This window comes from Xenopus laevis, chromosome 8S, assembly GCF_017654675.1.
Source record: "Xenopus laevis strain J_2021 chromosome 8S, Xenopus_laevis_v10.1, whole genome shotgun sequence".
Classification (NCBI taxonomy): Eukaryota; Metazoa; Chordata; class Amphibia; order Anura; family Pipidae; genus Xenopus; species Xenopus laevis.
Window position 1 is genome coordinate 28,559,695 of NC_054386.1, and position 18,205 is coordinate 28,577,899.

The 18,205-nt window shown below is 43.6% G+C and overlaps 1 protein-coding gene and 1 pseudogene across 2 annotated transcripts; one reads left to right on the top strand and one right to left on the bottom strand.

The window, feature by feature from the left end:
• Positions 1-285: 285 nt before the first annotated feature.
• Positions 286-13,351, bottom strand: LOC108700500 (annotated as a pseudogene).
• On the top strand, positions 13,144-17,605 carry rexo4.S (REX4 homolog, 3'-5' exonuclease). Of its 2 annotated transcripts, none has more exons than XM_018231835.2 (9): positions 13,144-13,355; positions 14,127-14,389; positions 15,359-15,675; positions 15,770-15,922; positions 15,993-16,186; positions 16,276-16,364; positions 16,616-16,690; positions 16,788-16,862; positions 16,968-17,605. In XM_018231835.2, exons 2-9 carry the CDS (start codon positions 14,171-14,173, stop codon positions 17,109-17,111), a joined length of 1,266 nt encoding a protein of 421 aa, XP_018087324.1. In that variant the 5' UTR covers positions 13,144-13,355; positions 14,127-14,170; the 3' UTR covers positions 17,112-17,605.
• The last annotated feature ends 600 nt before the right edge of the window (positions 17,606-18,205 follow it).

Here is an 18,205-nt window from a genome sequence, read left to right on the forward strand (position 1 = left end):
TAATCAGCCCCCATGAAAGATGTAACCTATTTTTCTGCTAATGTTTTCCCACGACCCCTAAGCTCAGAGCAGCCTAGAGCTCACTGAGCATGTGCAGTGCCACTGACCCTTCTAAAAAGATCCAAGATGGAGAGCTGCCGGGAGGCAACTTTAAAGGCCTGGATCATTACAGGTATAGGGCTGCTGCCCCTCTGGGTTCGTACATATATATTATATATATAAATGAATAAATGTATCACCCTGTATTGTCCCTGAAAGCAACAAGGCAGCCCTAACAGAACAACAGGCTCTTTCCCTCTCTTAACCGGATTAAATGTGACTTTTTCAAGGTGAGGAGGCTTTTCGCTGCTGTTTGTTCAATTTACCAGTGGGCTTGTTGATATCCGCTGTAAACAGCCAATTAGCTGCTTTCCTGGCGTCTGGCCCAAGCAGGTAGAACTTCCCAAAGTAGGACATGTTGAAAAGAGCTGCCTGGTTCCTGCACATGAAGCATTCTCTCTGGATCTGGAAATGACAGAACATCAAACACAACAGATGAATATTGGCGAGAAGTGGAAGGGGGCGGTAATACTGAATTTGGGGAAGAGAGAGAAAGACAAAGTAAACCTGCTTATCCTTATCTCTATACCAGGCGGGAAGGAAGATTAAAGGGATGGGAATGGGGGGGGGGTGGAAATTAACTGTTACTCCTCTCTCTCTCTGTTGAGATAAAAATAAGACCATAAATAGATTTAGGGAACAGATGTTAAGCCTGGATAAATACAGCCTGTTACTGCACACAGCACCCCAGCGCCGAACTGATTACCGGGTCCTTTGCACAATGTGACAATCACGGAAATGTTCCTTTTTTTTATTCCCCCGATGTCTCCTAATTATCTCAGAGATATGGCTTTTTCATGAAGGGGGCTTGTCATCTTGAACCGTGACAGGCTTTACCCTTCTCTGCCGCTGTTCCAACTCTGTAGCCGATGTCACATGTATCAGAACGCTGCGGCTTTTGATGAGCTGTCACTTTATCATAGCACTCTAAATTAAAGACAGGAGACGGAAGGTGCGTGTAAAAACCCTTTGCACACTGGAGCAGGGGATGGGAGCAGAGTTGTCTGTAACAGGGGTAAATAGGGGCAACTACTCTGGCAGAGCAAGATGGTGGAAGCAGGGCAATATGGCAGCAGTTACCTCCTGGAATTTGCAGCTGCGGGGGGGGGGGTCAGGAGGTATAAGGTCACATGAGGCCCTAATCAATGAGTAATTTCAACATATATTGGTAAAACAGGACAACTTCTGGATATGTTGGGGGGGTCCTAAAATGTATTAGCTGCAGGTCCCAGTAACATCTAGTTACACCACCAACCCATGCCGTTGTCCAGTCTCCTAGAGCAACCAATCAGAAGTCAGAATTCATTATGCTAACTGCAACAGATCAATGTAAAATAACAGCTGGTTGGTTGCTATGGGTTACAAGACCCATCCCTGTCTTACTGAGCATTATAGGAATGTCTGGGCTGTGTGCCAAAAAGGTGTCAATTTGTGGCATTGACAAAGTATTGCTGAAAGAGTTAACGCAGTAAGTAGGAGGATAAAAGCCGACCAAATGTTTTCCAATCTGCTTTGCGAGTACTTTACCCAGGAGAGGAACTGGGCACTTTAAAGGGAATAATTAGAAAATGTTATTTATAGAGGGAGAGCGAGCTGGAGAGGAACAGAACAAAAACTGCACCCCAGCTGGTCACTTGGAAAGCACCGAAAACACATTGCGCCTTCTAAAGCAAAGGGAACAGGAGACTGAGTATATTTATTGCTTTACATTAGTGCCCCTCCCTATACCCCCAGCAACTCTGTCCCACTGATTAATTACTGCCCCCACTGATTAATTACTGAACCTGCCCCCCAACAGGGTCTATGGATATCCCATAGGCGCCCTTGCTCCAACCCACTACATCATGATGCAGCGGGAAGCTGAAGGTGAACTCCTTTACCAACAACTGGCGATATTTGTAATCCCAGTGGGGTTCTAGGCCATAGGCACTGTCATAGTTGTAGTCCAAAACCTGCCGAAACATAAGAGAGCGGAATGGGTGCAAGCAGAACAAGGACCTGTGCTGAGAGTGCAAAAGGACTGGGTGCAATAAGTGAGCAGAATGGATGGACGTACCTACCATCCCTGCCTCTCCCAGCCGTGCCGCTCCTGATATACACTACACAGCCTTCATTCAGAAGCTCCTGCCAATACACAATATGGAGGCTGTTATCTGGGGGGGGGGGTAATGGCAAAGTAACGTTGTCCCCAAGGGCTCCAATATTTCATACCCATCAATCAGTTTCCAAGCAAATCAAATGATCCTCAGTGTGTTAGCGCCACTGCTGATTGGTCACACGGAATGTCTGTGGAGTAGGCCAATGGACTAATTAGCCTCATGCTCCTTGAAAATGTGGCAGTGAGCTCCTGGCAGTGAGTACACCACAATGCCCATGCTGGTGAGCGCTAACAGGCGTATTTATTATACACTATGTACAGATTCACTCAAGAGCAAAGCTGTGTCCATAGCTGAATTACATGTGCCCAGTGCGAATAGCAGCACATATTATACATTATATGAGATTGGGCTGTTACTCGTATCCCTGGGACTGGGCCCAAAATGCCTTCACCCTTAATGTCTTCATTGCTATGATTTATATTGCCTGTTCCTGCACTGGCCCAATACTGCAGGGAGGACAGCTTTGTGCAATATGGCACCTCCCTCCCATATGAATAAATACAAATATACAGAGAAGGAATGTTATAGGGACACACTAAGCTATACCCTCATACTGTACTGTCTAAGCGAATCATTATGGCACCTGCTACCCATATGTATAAATACAAATGTACAGAGAAGGAATGTTCTGGGCACACAATAAGCTATACCCTCCTACTGTACTGTCTAAGGGAATCAATATGGCACCTGCTACCCATATGTATAAATACAAATATACAGAAAATGAATGTTCTGGGCACACAATAAGCTATACCCTCATACTGTACTTTCTAAGGGAATCAATATGGCACCTCTCTCCTCCCATATGTATAAATACAAATATACAGAGAAGGAATGTTCTGGGTACACAATAAGCTATACTCTCATAATTTGCTGTGTAAGAGGATCAATATGGCACCTCCCTCCTCCCATATGCATAAAAATATATTTTCGGAATGTTCCTTCAAAGACATGAAATCCCAGCTCTATGGGCAAATCTAATTTTTTTTAATACTCTGATTCATTTAATGTGAAATACAGACCAACAAACACCCTGCTGGCTTTTCGCCTTCTCCGCTAATGTAACGAGGGAAATGTATGTTTATTTTTATGTTTTTTAATCTCGGTGTAAAGAGAGAGTGAGTCATTAAAACAAGCACAAACACGTCAGTTATTAAAGCGAGAGTTTGGAGGTGTACTGAAGATGTTTAATTTAAACTGTAATGGAATCTCACAAGCTCCACGCCATTTAGTATTTATTCCCCTGTAATAAGGAGGAATAAAGCCGACAGGTTAAGATAATGGAAATCAGAAGAAGGTGGCGGATAATGTCCCCCAGCGCAAGGCACCATATTAATAAGTAATTGCTAAGGTACAGCCAGTCCAACCTTTCCTTTAAAGGGTAACTAAAGACCTCAGCTATTAATAAGAAACTTGGATGGTCTAAACCGAATACCCCTATTCTTCCCCTAGACTCAATTAGGTCACTTTAAGATGGAGCCCAAAAAGTTCTGTAACTTAAAGTCCACCTCTCAATTATTCATCTTGTTCCTTGAGCCAATTGATTAAAGACATGTAATTAACTATTCAACTAGCTTCTTCAGTAACTAAGTCCTTCTCTGAATCGTCCACATTTGGCCCTTTATTAATTGGTCTGTAAAGCCTGTACTGAACCATTCATCTAGGATCTTCCTTAAACAATGTATCTAAGTCTTACTGTGAACTTTTCATCTAGATCCTTCAGAATTCATCTAGGTCCTTCATTAAACAGTATTTCTATGTTGTATACTGAACTTTGCATCTAGATCAGTGATCCCCAACCAGTAGCTCATGAGCAACATGTTGCTCCCCAACCCCTTGGATGTTGCTCCCAGTGGTCTCAAAGCAGGTTCTTATTATTGAATTACAGGCTTGAAGTTAAGTTTTGGTTGCATAAAAACCAGATGTACTGCCAAGCAAAGCCTCCTGTATCTGCCAGTCCACATAGGGACTACCAAATGGCCAACCACAGCCCTTATTTTGAACCACCCAGAAAAATTTATCATGCTTGTGTTGCTCCCCAACTCTTTTTACATTCGAATGTTGCTTATGTGTAAAAAAAGGTTAGGGACCCCTGATCTAGATCCTTCAGACTTCATCAGGGTCCTTCCTTAAAGGGCATGTAAAGTCTAAAATAGGATAAGGCTAGAAATGCTGTATTTTGTATACTAAATATAAATATGAACTTACTACACCACAAGCCTAATCAAACAAATGATTTATGCTTTCAAAGTTGGCTACAGGGGGTCACCATCTTATAACTTTGTTAAACATCTTTGCAAGACCAAGACTGTGCACATGCTCAGTATGGTCTGGGCTGCTTAGGGATCGTCATAAACAAAGTTTCTTGAGTTCTGCATGGCTGGGAAGTAAGGAGGGGGCTCCCCCTGCTGTTCATAAATATGATTGTTTCCCTGCTCAGCAGTTAGGGACCGTCTGAAAATTCCTATCACTACATACAGTCAGTTTTCTTATAAAAACGACACACATTTTTTAATTAAAGTATATTGGAGATAGGTTTCTTTTTCATTATAGAAAGTAAAAATGTGATTTTATTTTATTGCCTTTACATGCCCTTTAAACAGTACATCTAAGTCTTATACTGAACTCTGCATCTAGATCCTTCAGAATACATCTAGGTCCTTCATTAAACAGTGTATCAAAATCTTACACTGAACTCTTCATCTAGAATGATCTTCAGAATTAATCTAGGTTCTTCAGCCATCTTGTTCCTTCATTAAATTGCATGCCCAAGTCCTTTGTTGAACCATGGTCCTTCAAGAAACAGTGCATCCAAGCCCTTCACTTACACGAAACCTTCAATTAGATACTTCAGAAAACTATCCATGTCCTCCACTGAATCATCTACTGTATGTGTTATCTTGTTCCTGCTAAAGTTCTCTGATAAACCATTCATCTTGTTCCTTCATTAAATTGTGTTGTCTTGTGTTGAAACATTTATCTAGGAACAATTCAAGAAACAGTTCATCCAAGCCCTTTGATGAACTCTACATAGTTTGTTGTTCCTAACGCTCTATCAGTGTTAACACCTGCTAGAAGAGACTGCTTTTTATATTCAGTACCTCATGCAATGGGTCCTTTCTCGTGTTCTTTCCTGAAAGAGGTTCATCGTAAGCAAAAACAATACCGTCGTTTTTAGCATAGGATTCGTGACTTCTCTCCCGGATCCAGTGATTATGGTTGGTCAGTGATCAGTGTAATCTCCTGCGCAGGGTGGAGGATGTACATGTAATATATAATATATATAATATGTTATATCTTTAACAGTTTTAGAATCAGAGCACACTAAAACTAGGTATACAAGGAACAATCAGTTGATTTAGCAAGTACAACAAATGAGCAGATCTTCTCCTGATTTGGCCACCAACATGGTGGACCTTATTGGGATGATCCAACTGTTTAATCTAAAATACTGCTTAACACAACAGACTGAGGGTGGCTTTGTTTAGACATCAGAAAAAAATGGCGGCACACAGGTCTACACTGCAGACTGGGAATCCTGTCTCACATATTTTTACATGAACAGAAGGGAAATTAATGGTATGTCAAGCTAAATTAATAATTTTCATCTGCAATGTCAATGGTCCCTGAGAGCATCCAGCTCCTGAGTTCTCTGCTCCCATTTTGGGAAGAGATGATATCCCACAGAAATTGAGATTGGTCCTGGCTTACCCTCCTCCTCTGCTGGACACTTTCACCTCCACTTGGGCATAATTAGACAGAAATAGATTTAATAACAAGGTTTGCTGCACTGTGTGACAAGGGTTTTATATTCTCTTCTATTGCCCGGCAACCTCTGAGCAAAGGAACTGTATTTGTAATGATCATCAGATGCAGGAGAAGAAGGAGGTCCAAGGGAGTGGAGCTATCAGGCCAAAGAGGGTACAGTTGGGAGTAAGGGAATGATAATTAGCTGCTGTAATTACATAAGAGACGGCTCTCGTGCATCAGAGATGTGCCACCAGGAGTTCACAGTTGAAGAGTTAACAGGGGTCTCTGCAAAATAACATAGCGCGGTGTGAAATCAATTGCAGCTTTGGTAGCCAAGAAAGACGTTGTGGGCTGTTTCTGAGAAGCTTTTAACTAGCTGAGCCCCTGACATCTCCATCCATAACCCTGACAGCAAGACGATACACCTCCTGCTACTGCTCCGGGTGCTAAGGAGTGAGTAATATGCAAATTAGGATTTGGTTCGGTATTCGGCAGAATCTTTCAGGAAGGATTCGGGTGTTCGGCCGAATACAAAATAGTGGATTCGGTGCATCGCTAGTGGCGATACATTAAGTGCGATGATGAATTTAATTGGCACTTAGGACGGAGCTCATGGTGAGATGGATGGGCTGTGATTGTCTAATAGAGCGACATTGTTTTGAGGTTTACGCTATTACAGAGGCAGCGTTGCTTTCGAAATGGGAACATGGTAACATTGGCGCCTATTGCACCTCTTGCTATCAGTGAACCGTATGTCCATAGGGACCCAATCAAAAGGGAAAGTTAAGTACCTGATATCATAGCCAAACAAATCCTTTTCAGGGCGCCCATGTATAATCCAGTGAGCCAGTTCTTTCTAGTTCTTACCCTAGCAACCAAGCACTAATGGGATATAAATAGGAGAGGCTTAATTGGAAGGATGCGTTTGTTTTTAGATGGGGGTCAGTGACCCCCACTTTAAAGCTGGAAAGAGTCAGAAGAAGAAGTCAAATAAATCAAAAACTATAAAAAACAAAATTGAAGAACAATAAATAATGTTCCAGGTTCCTGTTGTAAAAGCAGCAAAATGGGGAGAATTCATTGATTTTAAAGTCCTGTACTAGAAAAACGATGGGGGGGGGGGTTGCAAGTCATCGCACCCTCAACATTTGAACCTTGCTAGGAAAGCTGCTGAAGATGAAGGTTTTAGTTTTAACTCCCTGTTTTAGTGACTCTCCTGACTGCACCTTGCTGCCACCTAGAGGTCACGCAGAGGAACATTCTTTAATCTTCCCAGCCTTTATGTCCCCGCTGTCGGAGACGTCGGCACAACCCAGCGTCATTAGGGGATAATAATCCAGTCCTAGACTTTTTTTTTTTGTTCCAGACGAATCAGGAACATAAAATTTTGTCTTCAAATGCCCAGAGCAGGTCATTGTCACTTTAATGGAATGGGGGTCAGATGCTGAAATTATGGGGCAGGGGAATGTTGACTGGTGCATCGCTGGGCCTTGGGTGCCCATTTCACTTCCTCTGGGCCCTGAGCATAGCATAGTGTAGCCTCCTGAGCAGGAAGTGTAGAGTCCAAGCCTAAATGCCTTCCCCCAGCAAGCAGGCAAACTACATACACACATGCTTCCCCACTGCACTGGTAGGTTGCACCCAATAACCAGATGCAGGATCATGCAGCCAATAAAGAACTACATTATCCCATGTTCTTGGTTACCTGGGCCACACATGTTGGACTTAATACTGGTTTTCTCCAGGGTGGGGACTCTGCTGATGGCGCCTTGGATGTGCTAAAGGAAAACATCCCAGTCCCGGTCAAAGAGCCCAAATGCAAACATATCCGACACCTTTTATAAGGGAAAATTAACCTTAGAAATGGGTCACATGGTATCATAGAACAGCAAATCGCTGGCTCACCTTCTCCCAAAATATTGGGTTTGACTCATATCCTCCCACAGATAATGCATTGCCCTGGAGATGCAGATACATGGAGGCATTGTGGTCCCGAACATTTGGCATGTTCTAAAAATAAACAGCAGAAAAAAAATAGAAAATGGAATTCAGAGCCAATTTGTGCACAACGTTACCGTGGGTGAGTACGGCAGCCCTGGCACAGGCTCACGACGGGTTTCCCATTTATCCAATGGAGGACGACTGCACCCTGTCTCCTTTCTAAGCACGATGCGAGATGTTGTTTTCCAACACAAAAGGGCGTATTATTTCGCTTTTTATTCAGCAGCTCTCCAGTTTGCAATTTAAGCTGTCTGGTTGCAAGGATCCACATTCCCCTAGCAACCATCTACTGAATAGGAGAGGCCTGAATCAAAAGATGCATTTGTTTTTCGATGGGGGGTCAGTGACCTACTATTTTTAAGCTGGAGTCAGCAGAAGAAGAAGGCAAATAATTCATATCTATTAAAAAAAATGAAGATCAATTGTAAAGTTGCTTAGAATTGGCCATTCTACAACAGACTAAAAGTGAGCCTTAATGGTTGTGAGACTAATGAAAGTACAACTTGGTTGGTTGCTGTTTCAGAGATCCCCTCCCCAACAACCAACTGGGTGGAGACTATGCATGAGACCTGGATGCCCTCTATCCTCTCAGTGACCACGTACGCATGGTGTATGGCAACTAGGGTTGCCACCTTTTCCAGGTAAAAATACCGGCCTTCCTATACATTTATCTTTTTTCCCTATTAATAACATTGGGATAAACCATAATTTTTACTGGCCAGGCCAGTCAAATACCGGCCAGGTGGCAGCCAAAATGGCAACATGCGGGACATTGACAATTGGCCAAGACAGGCAATTGGCCAAGTTTCAGAGCCCAGGCACCTAAAGGCACAGACACAGACAAAAGGTTTGTTTGGCTTAATACCCATCTGCTTCTGATGCTTCCAATGAGGAACCTGACTATGTTGTCATAACTGCAGGTCCATTTGTCTAGTCCTACTCATGAAACCATCACATGCCTCTCTAAATGCCATGCTCCTCCTTTGCCTACTCACCAGCACAGTTGACTACTTAGGGGGTCTCCACGTTGCCATGTTCTGTTTCTACTCCCACCACCCGCCTGACTCCCAGCTCATCTGATCTCACTTGAATGCCAGTCACTGGGCAGTTCTTAATAACCTGCAGAGGGCAGAATGGACCATACACTGGCACACACACTGAGGATGGCATCATAAATACTGTGCATCAGGAAATATAGCACGCAACCCTCCATGCAAGTATTTTTAAATGTAGGCCCTCACTTGCCTGCGCTCCTCGGCCAGTCGCTGCTCTTGCCAAGGTGGTGCACGTGTCGGAGGGATCCATGGTGCCATCTTTGGGGACAGACAATGTGCCATAGAGAGCATCCACATTCATGAGCGGATGCAAGTCTTAGGTTTGTGCCGGAGACAAGACGTTCAACTCCATGCCATAAACCCTCCCCAGCTGCCACACAAGGGAGAACATTAGGCAGTCTTAAAATACCTATAAATGTTATCTGTGCCGGGGAAGAGCGTGACTAAATAGCTGTGTAAGAAATGATTTATACAGTATTAACTCAGTGCCGCATTACAGGTACAGGGGTACATAAAAACAGGCAGCCATGCAGCTGCAGCAAGGGATAAAATAACTGAATTGTCCTCCATTCTTGGTTAAGATCTTGCACTTCTATCTGCACTCTCACCCTACTTGTTGGCTTAGTGCCCAGGTGTGTGTAACCAGTATAAGTGGTGAAAAGGTGCAGGGACTATGCAGCAGAAGCCCAAAACTTGGCTGCCAAACTTGGCTGCCCTTTTATTAGACACCAGTGGGATCACCTGACTATAGCTGGGAAGGGTGGGAGCCCTGGTGTCTAATAAAAGGGCAGCCAAGTTTGGGAGTTTTACTTTGAAAGCAGCTAGTAAGTTGCAGGTAAAACTTAGTCCCTTTGTAAAATGTATAATTAAGCAATTGAATTCTTAATGAATCAGATGAAAATTGAGCGAAGGACTGGCCAGATATGGGATGACTTTGACGTAGTTGGCCAGCTTAAATATATTGCAATATATGGACAAACAATCCCTGTGTTGTTTAAAGGGTAAGGCATTTTTAGTAGCAGTATGCACAAAATGTCGCTGTCTTAAATATATTGATAATGGGTTGAGTGCAGAGGACCTCTTGTAGTTGAGACCCAGGAGTTGCCTTTACAGTAGCAGGCACTGTGCACCCCAACAGCATTCCCTGGGCCAATACAGGGGGTGCCCCACATTCTCCCACTGCCGTCTCTCCCTGTTATCCACGCACCAGCCATGCTCGACTCATGAACCAACTCTCTGAACTTCAAAGTGAATCAGATCCAATCTCTGTGATTTTATTATTCAGTTATTTTTGCCTGGGCCTTCAGGGAGGTTTATTTATCTCCATAATTGTACCAGGTGTGGGACCTGTAATCCAAAATGCTGGGGTTTTCCGGATAATGGATTTTTCCGTAATTTGAATCTCAGTACCTTAAGTCTACTAGAAAATCATGTAAACATTAAATCAACCCAATAGGCTGGTTTTGCTTCCAATAAGGATTAATTATATCTTAGCTGGGCTGAAGTACAAGCTACTGTTTTATTATTACAGAGAAAAAGGGAATAATCTTGGAATATTTGGATTATTTGTTTATAATGGAGTCTATGGGAGATGGCCTTTCTGTGGTTCAGATAAAGGGTTTCTGGATAACGGATCCTATACCTGTAGCAATGGACAGAGCTGATTAGCTGTACAATACGGGTTCCTCCATCAGTGAAAGGGGTGGTTGGTATTTGTGCGATATATTTAGAGCTACACGCAGCCCCTTATTATCTAATGTGGCAGCTCCTGTAGCTGAGCCGTGTCACTGTGGGAGAAGGATTCAATGGCAGAGAAGTGGCGAAGATCAATAAAACTGTTATTATAGTACTGTTATTAGCACCAAGGATACACAGGAATTGGGGGCCCTGGGGGGTCATTTAGACGCACTTCCACCTGATTATTACCGTTTCTTCTCTTTTCAATTCCCTGAACCCTGAGCTGTTTCTCTCTGCTTTCCATTTGATGTTACAATAGCACAGAGTGCGTAATTCAGGTTATTGTGTGGGTGTCATGGCAACCGAACTGATTTAATAGCCCAGTGTTCAATAAACAATATCACAGGTCCCTGGTTGTTTATAGAGCCGAGCCCCCCATCTCCTTATATTTGCTATTACCCTCCCATTCCTTTATATGCATGCCAACAGCCACTGCAGAACCTCTTCCACTAGAACTGCCAGTCAACTGTATTTTTCAGTCTGTTGGCGCCACCCAGTGGGGTAACAAGAAATTACTGCTAAATCATTTTATGCAACGAGGCTGCAGGAAGTACTCATGTCTCACTTATGTATTATAAGGGATAATGTACCCCCTACTATAAATGATAATATTATAAGTCACTGAGGGGTTCTGTAACCATATAAAGGCACAAGGCTGCCAGCTGAGTTATACAGGGATCACTCATGTATTATAAAGGGATAATGTACCCCCTACTGTAAATTATAAGGATATTAGAAGTCACTGAGGGGTTCTGTAACCATATAAAGGCACAAGGCTGCCAGCTGAGTTATACAGGGATCACTCATGTATTATATAGTGAATAAAGTACCCCCTCTTGTAAAATATAAGGATATTATAAGTTACCGAGGAGTTTCATGACCATATAAAAACACGAGGCCGAAGGCCGAGTGTTTTTATACAGGTCATGGAACTCCGAGGTAACTTATAATATCCTCATATTTTGCAACTGGGGGTACTTTATTTATTATAATACACAAATTTCAGTGAGTCATGTGACAGAAATGACATCAGAACTCACCGTTTATAACTGATGACATCAGAACTCACCGTTTATAAGGATATAATTTACAGGATATTCATGGCTTTTGTGTATTATAAAGGGATAATGTACCCCCTATTGTAAATTATAAGTATATTAGAAGTCACTGAGGGGTTCTGTAACCATATAAAGGCACAAGGCTGCTGGCTGCGTTATACAGGGAACTCTGAGTATCACTCGTGTATTATAAGGTATTATGCACCCCCTACTATAAATGATAATATTATAAGTCACTGAGGGGTTCTGTAACCATATAAAGGCACAAGGCTGCCAGCTAAGTTATACAGGGATCACTCATGTATTATAAGGAACAGGAGCGATCCTGGCCCCTCCGCCGCCTGAGGCAGCAGCAGTTGCTGCTGCCCCCCCCCCCCCCCGGAAATTCGCTCTTAAAGTACAAGGAGCAGCATTTTTGCTGCCCCTGGTACCTAGTGGGGCGCTGCCGTCTGAGGCGACAGCCTCAACTTGCCTCATTTACGAAGCACCCCTGATAAGGGATAATGTACCCCCTACTGTAAATTTTAAGGACATTAGAAGTCACTGAGGGGTTCTGTAACCATATAAAGGCACAAGGCTGCTGGCTGAGTTATACAGGGAACTCTGAGTATCACTCACGTATTATAAGGGATTATGCACCCCCTACTGTTCAGGACTTCCGAAGAGGTGACGCAGCTTCGGCGCAGTCAACAGGGCCGTATTTTGAAAAGTGCAGCACAGCCAGGCCCCCATTTAGGCCTGGGCCAGGATTACCCCAATGGCACCAACCTACCCTCCATCCTCAGGAGCCAATGTGAACACACTTAAAGGAGTTGTTCACATTTAAATTACCTTTTAGTATGATGTAGAGAGGGATTTTTGGGGTGGTTTTCAGTTATTTGGCTGTTTATTCAGCAGTTTGCAATTTCTGCAATCTGGTTACTAGGGTCACCAATTCCCCTAGCAACCATGCAGTGATACGAATACCCATGACACTCAACCCAGCGGTGCGGGCCCAGGACCCCCAGTACAACTCTGGGAAAAGGTTTTGGTTGCAGCTAAGGCTTCCCTAATCTTCATTAAAACCCTATCCCGTTATTTGTATCACTAGACCCCCGGCTGAAGGTTAAAAATAAGTTTCATGGAGAAGCGAATTGAAGCAATACAAATAAAAATAAAAGTGAGAGAAGTGCTCGGAATATTCAGAGCAAGAAGTGAGTGTATTGGGCCAAGGAAAGCCGGAGACCGAGTTACTTTAGTATAGCTTCCCCCAATCTCCCCCTGGAATAGGCGCTTGTGTCGCTCTACGCATGGGCGCAGGAGCCCGGAACCAAAGTGCCACGCTGTGTCGGCTGCGGACTAGGTTTGCTGACGGCTTCCTGTTCCCTGCACGCTTTGCTTGGAGTTTGAAGGCATGGGGAGAACTGGGGCATCGGAGCATTAAGTTGCAGAGCCGCTTTCTGCTGGGACGAGGTGCTTCGCAGAGCTGCAGGAATCGCTGGGCATGTTCCATGTGAGTGAGTTACTTTACTGATACCTACTCTCCAGGCTGCGGATGGGCCGCACATCCAGTAACATGAAACGGGCTCAGCTGTGTCTGTCCTGCTTGGCACCTCCCATGCGCTTTATGTGGCACCGAGGCTCTTTATATTGCTGTACCCCAGTCTTCAGTAACAGGGCCCCCCCTGTCTCCCTGACACCTCCAAATAGCACTGCTGTGCTGAACATGATTGGCTCCTCCTCTCCACTAGTCTATAACCCACAGTGGCTTCCATTAAGCTCAGCCTCTCCCCTGCTTATTTGTGCCCTTTAATAATTGAAACTGTCGGATACTTTCCAAACCCAACTTGTGCTCTGATAAACTTCAGTCTCTCTTTACTGCTGCGCTGCAAGTTGGACTGATATCACCCCCAGCAGCCCAACAGCAGAACTATTGGAAGGTAACCAGATAATGGCTCCCTGGTAGATATAAGAACAGCACTCAGTAAAAATATATGTGTCCCACTGCAACTCATATTCGGTTACACTGAGAAGAAGAAATAGCCTGTCAGAAAGTAATTCCACTGGCTCTTTCTGAAAGCACATGACCAGACAAAATGACCTGAGATGCACCTACACACCAATTTTACAACTAAATAAAATACACTTGTTGGGTTAGGAATGACATTTTACATGGTAGAGTGAATTATTTGCAATGTAAACAGTGTCATTTAGAAATAAAACTACACAATGAAAATAATCACTTTTATATGTGGCTTAAGCTCCCCTTCCTTTTTTTTTTAATATAGAAATCACTAAGCTTTGACCCTGATTGGCTAATGAAGGGGCACCAATGGCAAAAGCCAAAGTGAAGAAGGACCAATCGCCTTGCAGTGGCTCTCTGGGAAAAACCGCAAATACTCCGAAACAGAAGAGGAAGCAGAAGCAGAGGAAATTCTGGCAAAACCACCCTAAAATCACTACAAAGACAGGAGAAACTAAAAAGGTTTCTCTTCTGCTGCCCCCCAAGGGGCCCCAGGAATTCTCATCCAACTGGAAGGCGCTGCAGGAGGTAAGTGCGCGGGATCCATAAGTAACCGATGTATCTTTAAAGGGGGTGGTTCACCTTTAAGTTAACCGTTCCTATAGAATGTCCTATTCCTATTAATTTTGTGATTTGTCTTCATTATTTTTTTTATCATTTTTGACAATTTCTATTCTCCTTCTGCCTCTTTGTAGCTATAAAGTGGGGGTCAATGACCCCAGCAGCCAAAAATTATTGCGTTGTGAGGCTACAATTTATTATTATAACTTATTACTTCTTATTCAGTTCCTCTCCTATTCATATTCCCATCTCACATTCAAACTACTGCCTGGTTGCTAGGGTAAGTAACTGTAGCAACCACATAGCTGCTAAAATGACTAACTGGATAGCTGTTGAACAGAAAGCTAAATAACTAAAAAAAAAAAACAAAGAACATTTTTAAAAAGGCCAATTGCAAACTGTCACAGAATATTGATATATACATCATACTAAAAGTTAATTTAAAGGTGAACCGCCCTTTTAATAAGTTGTACTGGACTTTCCCATTATAACCAAGCAGAAGGCATTCTGGGAAGGAACCCCAAAATGTTGCCCTTATGAAATACCCCTGCTGCTGTTATATTGTACAACAGGGATCACATCATTATTATAATATACAAGATCCACGTGCAACCGAAATTGCTTCACTAAGCACCGATTAGAACCGATGACATCACTAAGCACCTATTAGAACTGATGACATCACTAATCACCAATTAGAACTGATGACATCACTAAGCACCGATTAGAACTGATGACATTATTAAGCGCTGTTTATTTGGATATCCTTTACTGGATATTTATGGCTCCTGTGTATTATTACAGTATCGGGCCAATGTAGCCTTTAATTCTTGTTGTTCTGTTTACGCTTTTAGAGCCGATGCCACAAGGCAAGTGTTAAAAGTTGCGGTAAATTTGCTTATATTCTTCCCTGTCACCTCTGTTTCCTCCCATTAGTTATTGAAGCCAAAGGAAAACCAGGCACTGCCTGCAACAACATTGGCTAAATGCCCTAAGAAAGACCAGAAAGTCTCAGAGAAGAAAACCGAGGAGTCCGTCCCCCAAAAAAGTGGCCACAAAATAAATGGTGGCATAACTAGTGTATCTGCAATAGCAAAGGGAGCCAAGGCACCTTCACAAGCAACACCTACAAAAGCTGCCGAGAAGTCCGACGAGGTGAGCAAAGGAAAGAAACGGAAGATCATGGCGGAGGCCACAGACACGGAGCACCAAGGAAAGAAGCCTCAAGGGGAGGCGCAGCCACAACCTCCAAAGTAAGTTTCCTCCATATTCAACAGGTCTTGTGCCCACTTGTCATAGCGTATTCACGTTGCACTCATTCCCTGCTATGGTTACTTGCTGGTGCAGGGTGGATATCTGGTACGATGATGTGGATCCAGATGACATAGAGGCGGCCCTGGGGCCAGAGGCTGGACGCGTGGCTCGTGAGATGCAAGGGATCACGGACACAAGGTCTCCCACTGTGGATAAGATTCTTGTGAAAGAAAGGGCTTTTGAAGGGTAAGTCGGAACAACGGCATGTTGTAGGGGTGTGTGCTATTGACTGGTTACCAAGCAAGTTCTGTTTCAGGCTCACTCGGACCGTTGCCATGGATTGTGAGATGGTTGGAGTGGGGATGGATGGTGAGGAGAGTATCTTAGCCCGTGTCTCCATTGTCAATCTGTTTGGCAAGTGTGTGTATGACAAGTATGTCAAGCCAACGGAACGAGTGACCGACTATAGGACGGCAGTGAGTGGGATCAGGCCTGAGGACGTGAAGAAGGGTAAGTGCTTCCTCCAGTCTGATCCAAATCTGCACCTCGCTCAGTGATATCTCAACCAACACTAAAATTGCACCTTTGCTGCGTTTCAGGGGAACCCTTTAAAGTTGTTCAGAAGGAGGTTTCAGAAATTCTCAGAGGGCGAACCCTAGTCGGACACGCTGTGCACAATGACCTGAAGGTACAAACCTGATGCTTGAACTGAATTGAACGGCTCGTGGGTGGGTTTATTCACCTGGCGGAACCAATCCAACTAAAATCACACTTCTCTAGCTACCTAGGGAACAATAACACAATTGGAGGGTGATGGGGGAGATGGCAGAGTTAGTAGCATGTCCATAGAATCCAAAAGAAACCCTACTTTCATATACTGATATGAAACTGGGATGGTGTATAAGGGAACCTATGTCATTGTTTTTCTCTTTTATGCAGATTCTTTTCTTAGATCACCCCAAAAAGGCCATCAGGGACACCCAGAAATACAAACCCTTTAAGCAGAAAGTAAAGGTAAACTAAACAAATACTTCAATCTCTTCGTATTGAGGTTTTGCATTTACATTTCTGTCCATCTCCCATGTGCTAATAAAGAGTCTCCTTTATTTAGAGTGGGCGCCCGTCCCTGAAACTGCTGTGTGAGAAAATCCTGAATGTGAAGGTGCAGACTGGGGAACACTGCTCGGTGGGTATTAGCGTCCCGGCCTCTCCTTTGTGATTGGCCTGGGTGTAGAAATCAGTTCCTGCAGGAATGGGCACAACCATTATTTCTGTGTATTTAAATTTCTAGGTTCAAGATGCCCAGGCTGCCATGCGCTTATACACCATGGAGAAGAAGAGCTGGGAAGTCGCCATTAAAGCCAAATACACCGGCGTCATGCCTGTTGACAGGAAGTCGAAAGGGCCGCAGAAAGATAAACAATGTCCTCAGTGAAAGCTGTCTCCCCCTGCTGGACATGAGCGGTGAGACCAATGGCCTTTGCTCTGGAGACCAGCCGTGCCTTATTGTTGAACTGCGTACAAGGCCACAGACCCCCGTGAGTTTTGGGCGCTGTAATTCTGGTTATGCCATGAACATTTTATAATACAGGAGCAAATGTGGATCCCTACAGGTTAATGTTTCCTAATGGTTAATTGGGATGTTTGCTGCGAGGGTGCCCAACTACAGGACAGGTGTGGCCCGCTGCTGACCCCCAAACCTCTTGACTTTTTTGGGAACAAAAAGGTCACCTTGTGTTATGCAGTGATGCCCAACCAGCTATACATTTCTGTTGGAACATCTGGCTGAATGCCCGGTTCCATGGCATTGTACGGAAAGACAACCCCATTCACTTTGACACAACTTTGTTTTAAGCAGAGCCGTGACTCGCTCCAATTCCATAGTTTAACAGGATTATTTTATTTTTATTAAATGAGATTGGTGCCTGATCAGTGGCTAATTAGTCTCCATGTGTAAAACTTCTGCGTGAGTATAATACTCAAAAGATGGAATTAGTCCAAATGACCAACAGGATACCGCATGTGGTTGGTTATATAGGATCTGTTATCCAGAATGCTCAGTGCCTGGTGTTTGCCAGATAATGGGTCTGTAATTTGGATTTGGATACCTTGTCTAAATCTTGTAAACATGAAATAAACCCAATAGGCTGGTTTTGCCTCCAATAAGGATTAATGATATCTTAGTTGGGATCAAGTACAAGGTACTGTTTTATTATTACAGAGAAAAAGGAAATGGCATTTGGATAAAATGGAGTCTGTAATTCGCAGCTTTCGGGATAACAGGTTTCCAGGTAACAGGTTTCCAGATAACAGATCCTATACATGTAATACTTTTAGCACTCTCTCCTGAGAATACTTCCCAAGTCCAGTCCTTGGCCCATTCAAAGCCAGGGTCCCCTGAGCAGATTTTTGGAAATGAACATACAAACCCTGCAAGTGAGTCGTATTATTTAACTTCCATACAATTTAATACAATTCACTTATCTTTCTGCACCCATTGCCCATTGATTGTGATAAAACAAGTCTTCA

Excerpts from the sequence above, each read along its gene's own strand:
- rexo4.S (XM_018231835.2), top strand. The coding sequence starts at position 14,171 with ATGGCAAAAGCCAAAGTGAAGAAGGACCAATCGCCTTGCAGTGGCTCT. Across the intron at positions 15,676-15,769 it reads GCGCAGCCACAACCTCCAAA|GGTGGATATCTGGTACGATG; the intron begins GTAAGTTTCCTC and ends TTGCTGGTGCAG. Across the intron at positions 16,187-16,275 it reads GCCTGAGGACGTGAAGAAGG|GGGAACCCTTTAAAGTTGTT; the intron begins GTAAGTGCTTCC and ends GCTGCGTTTCAG.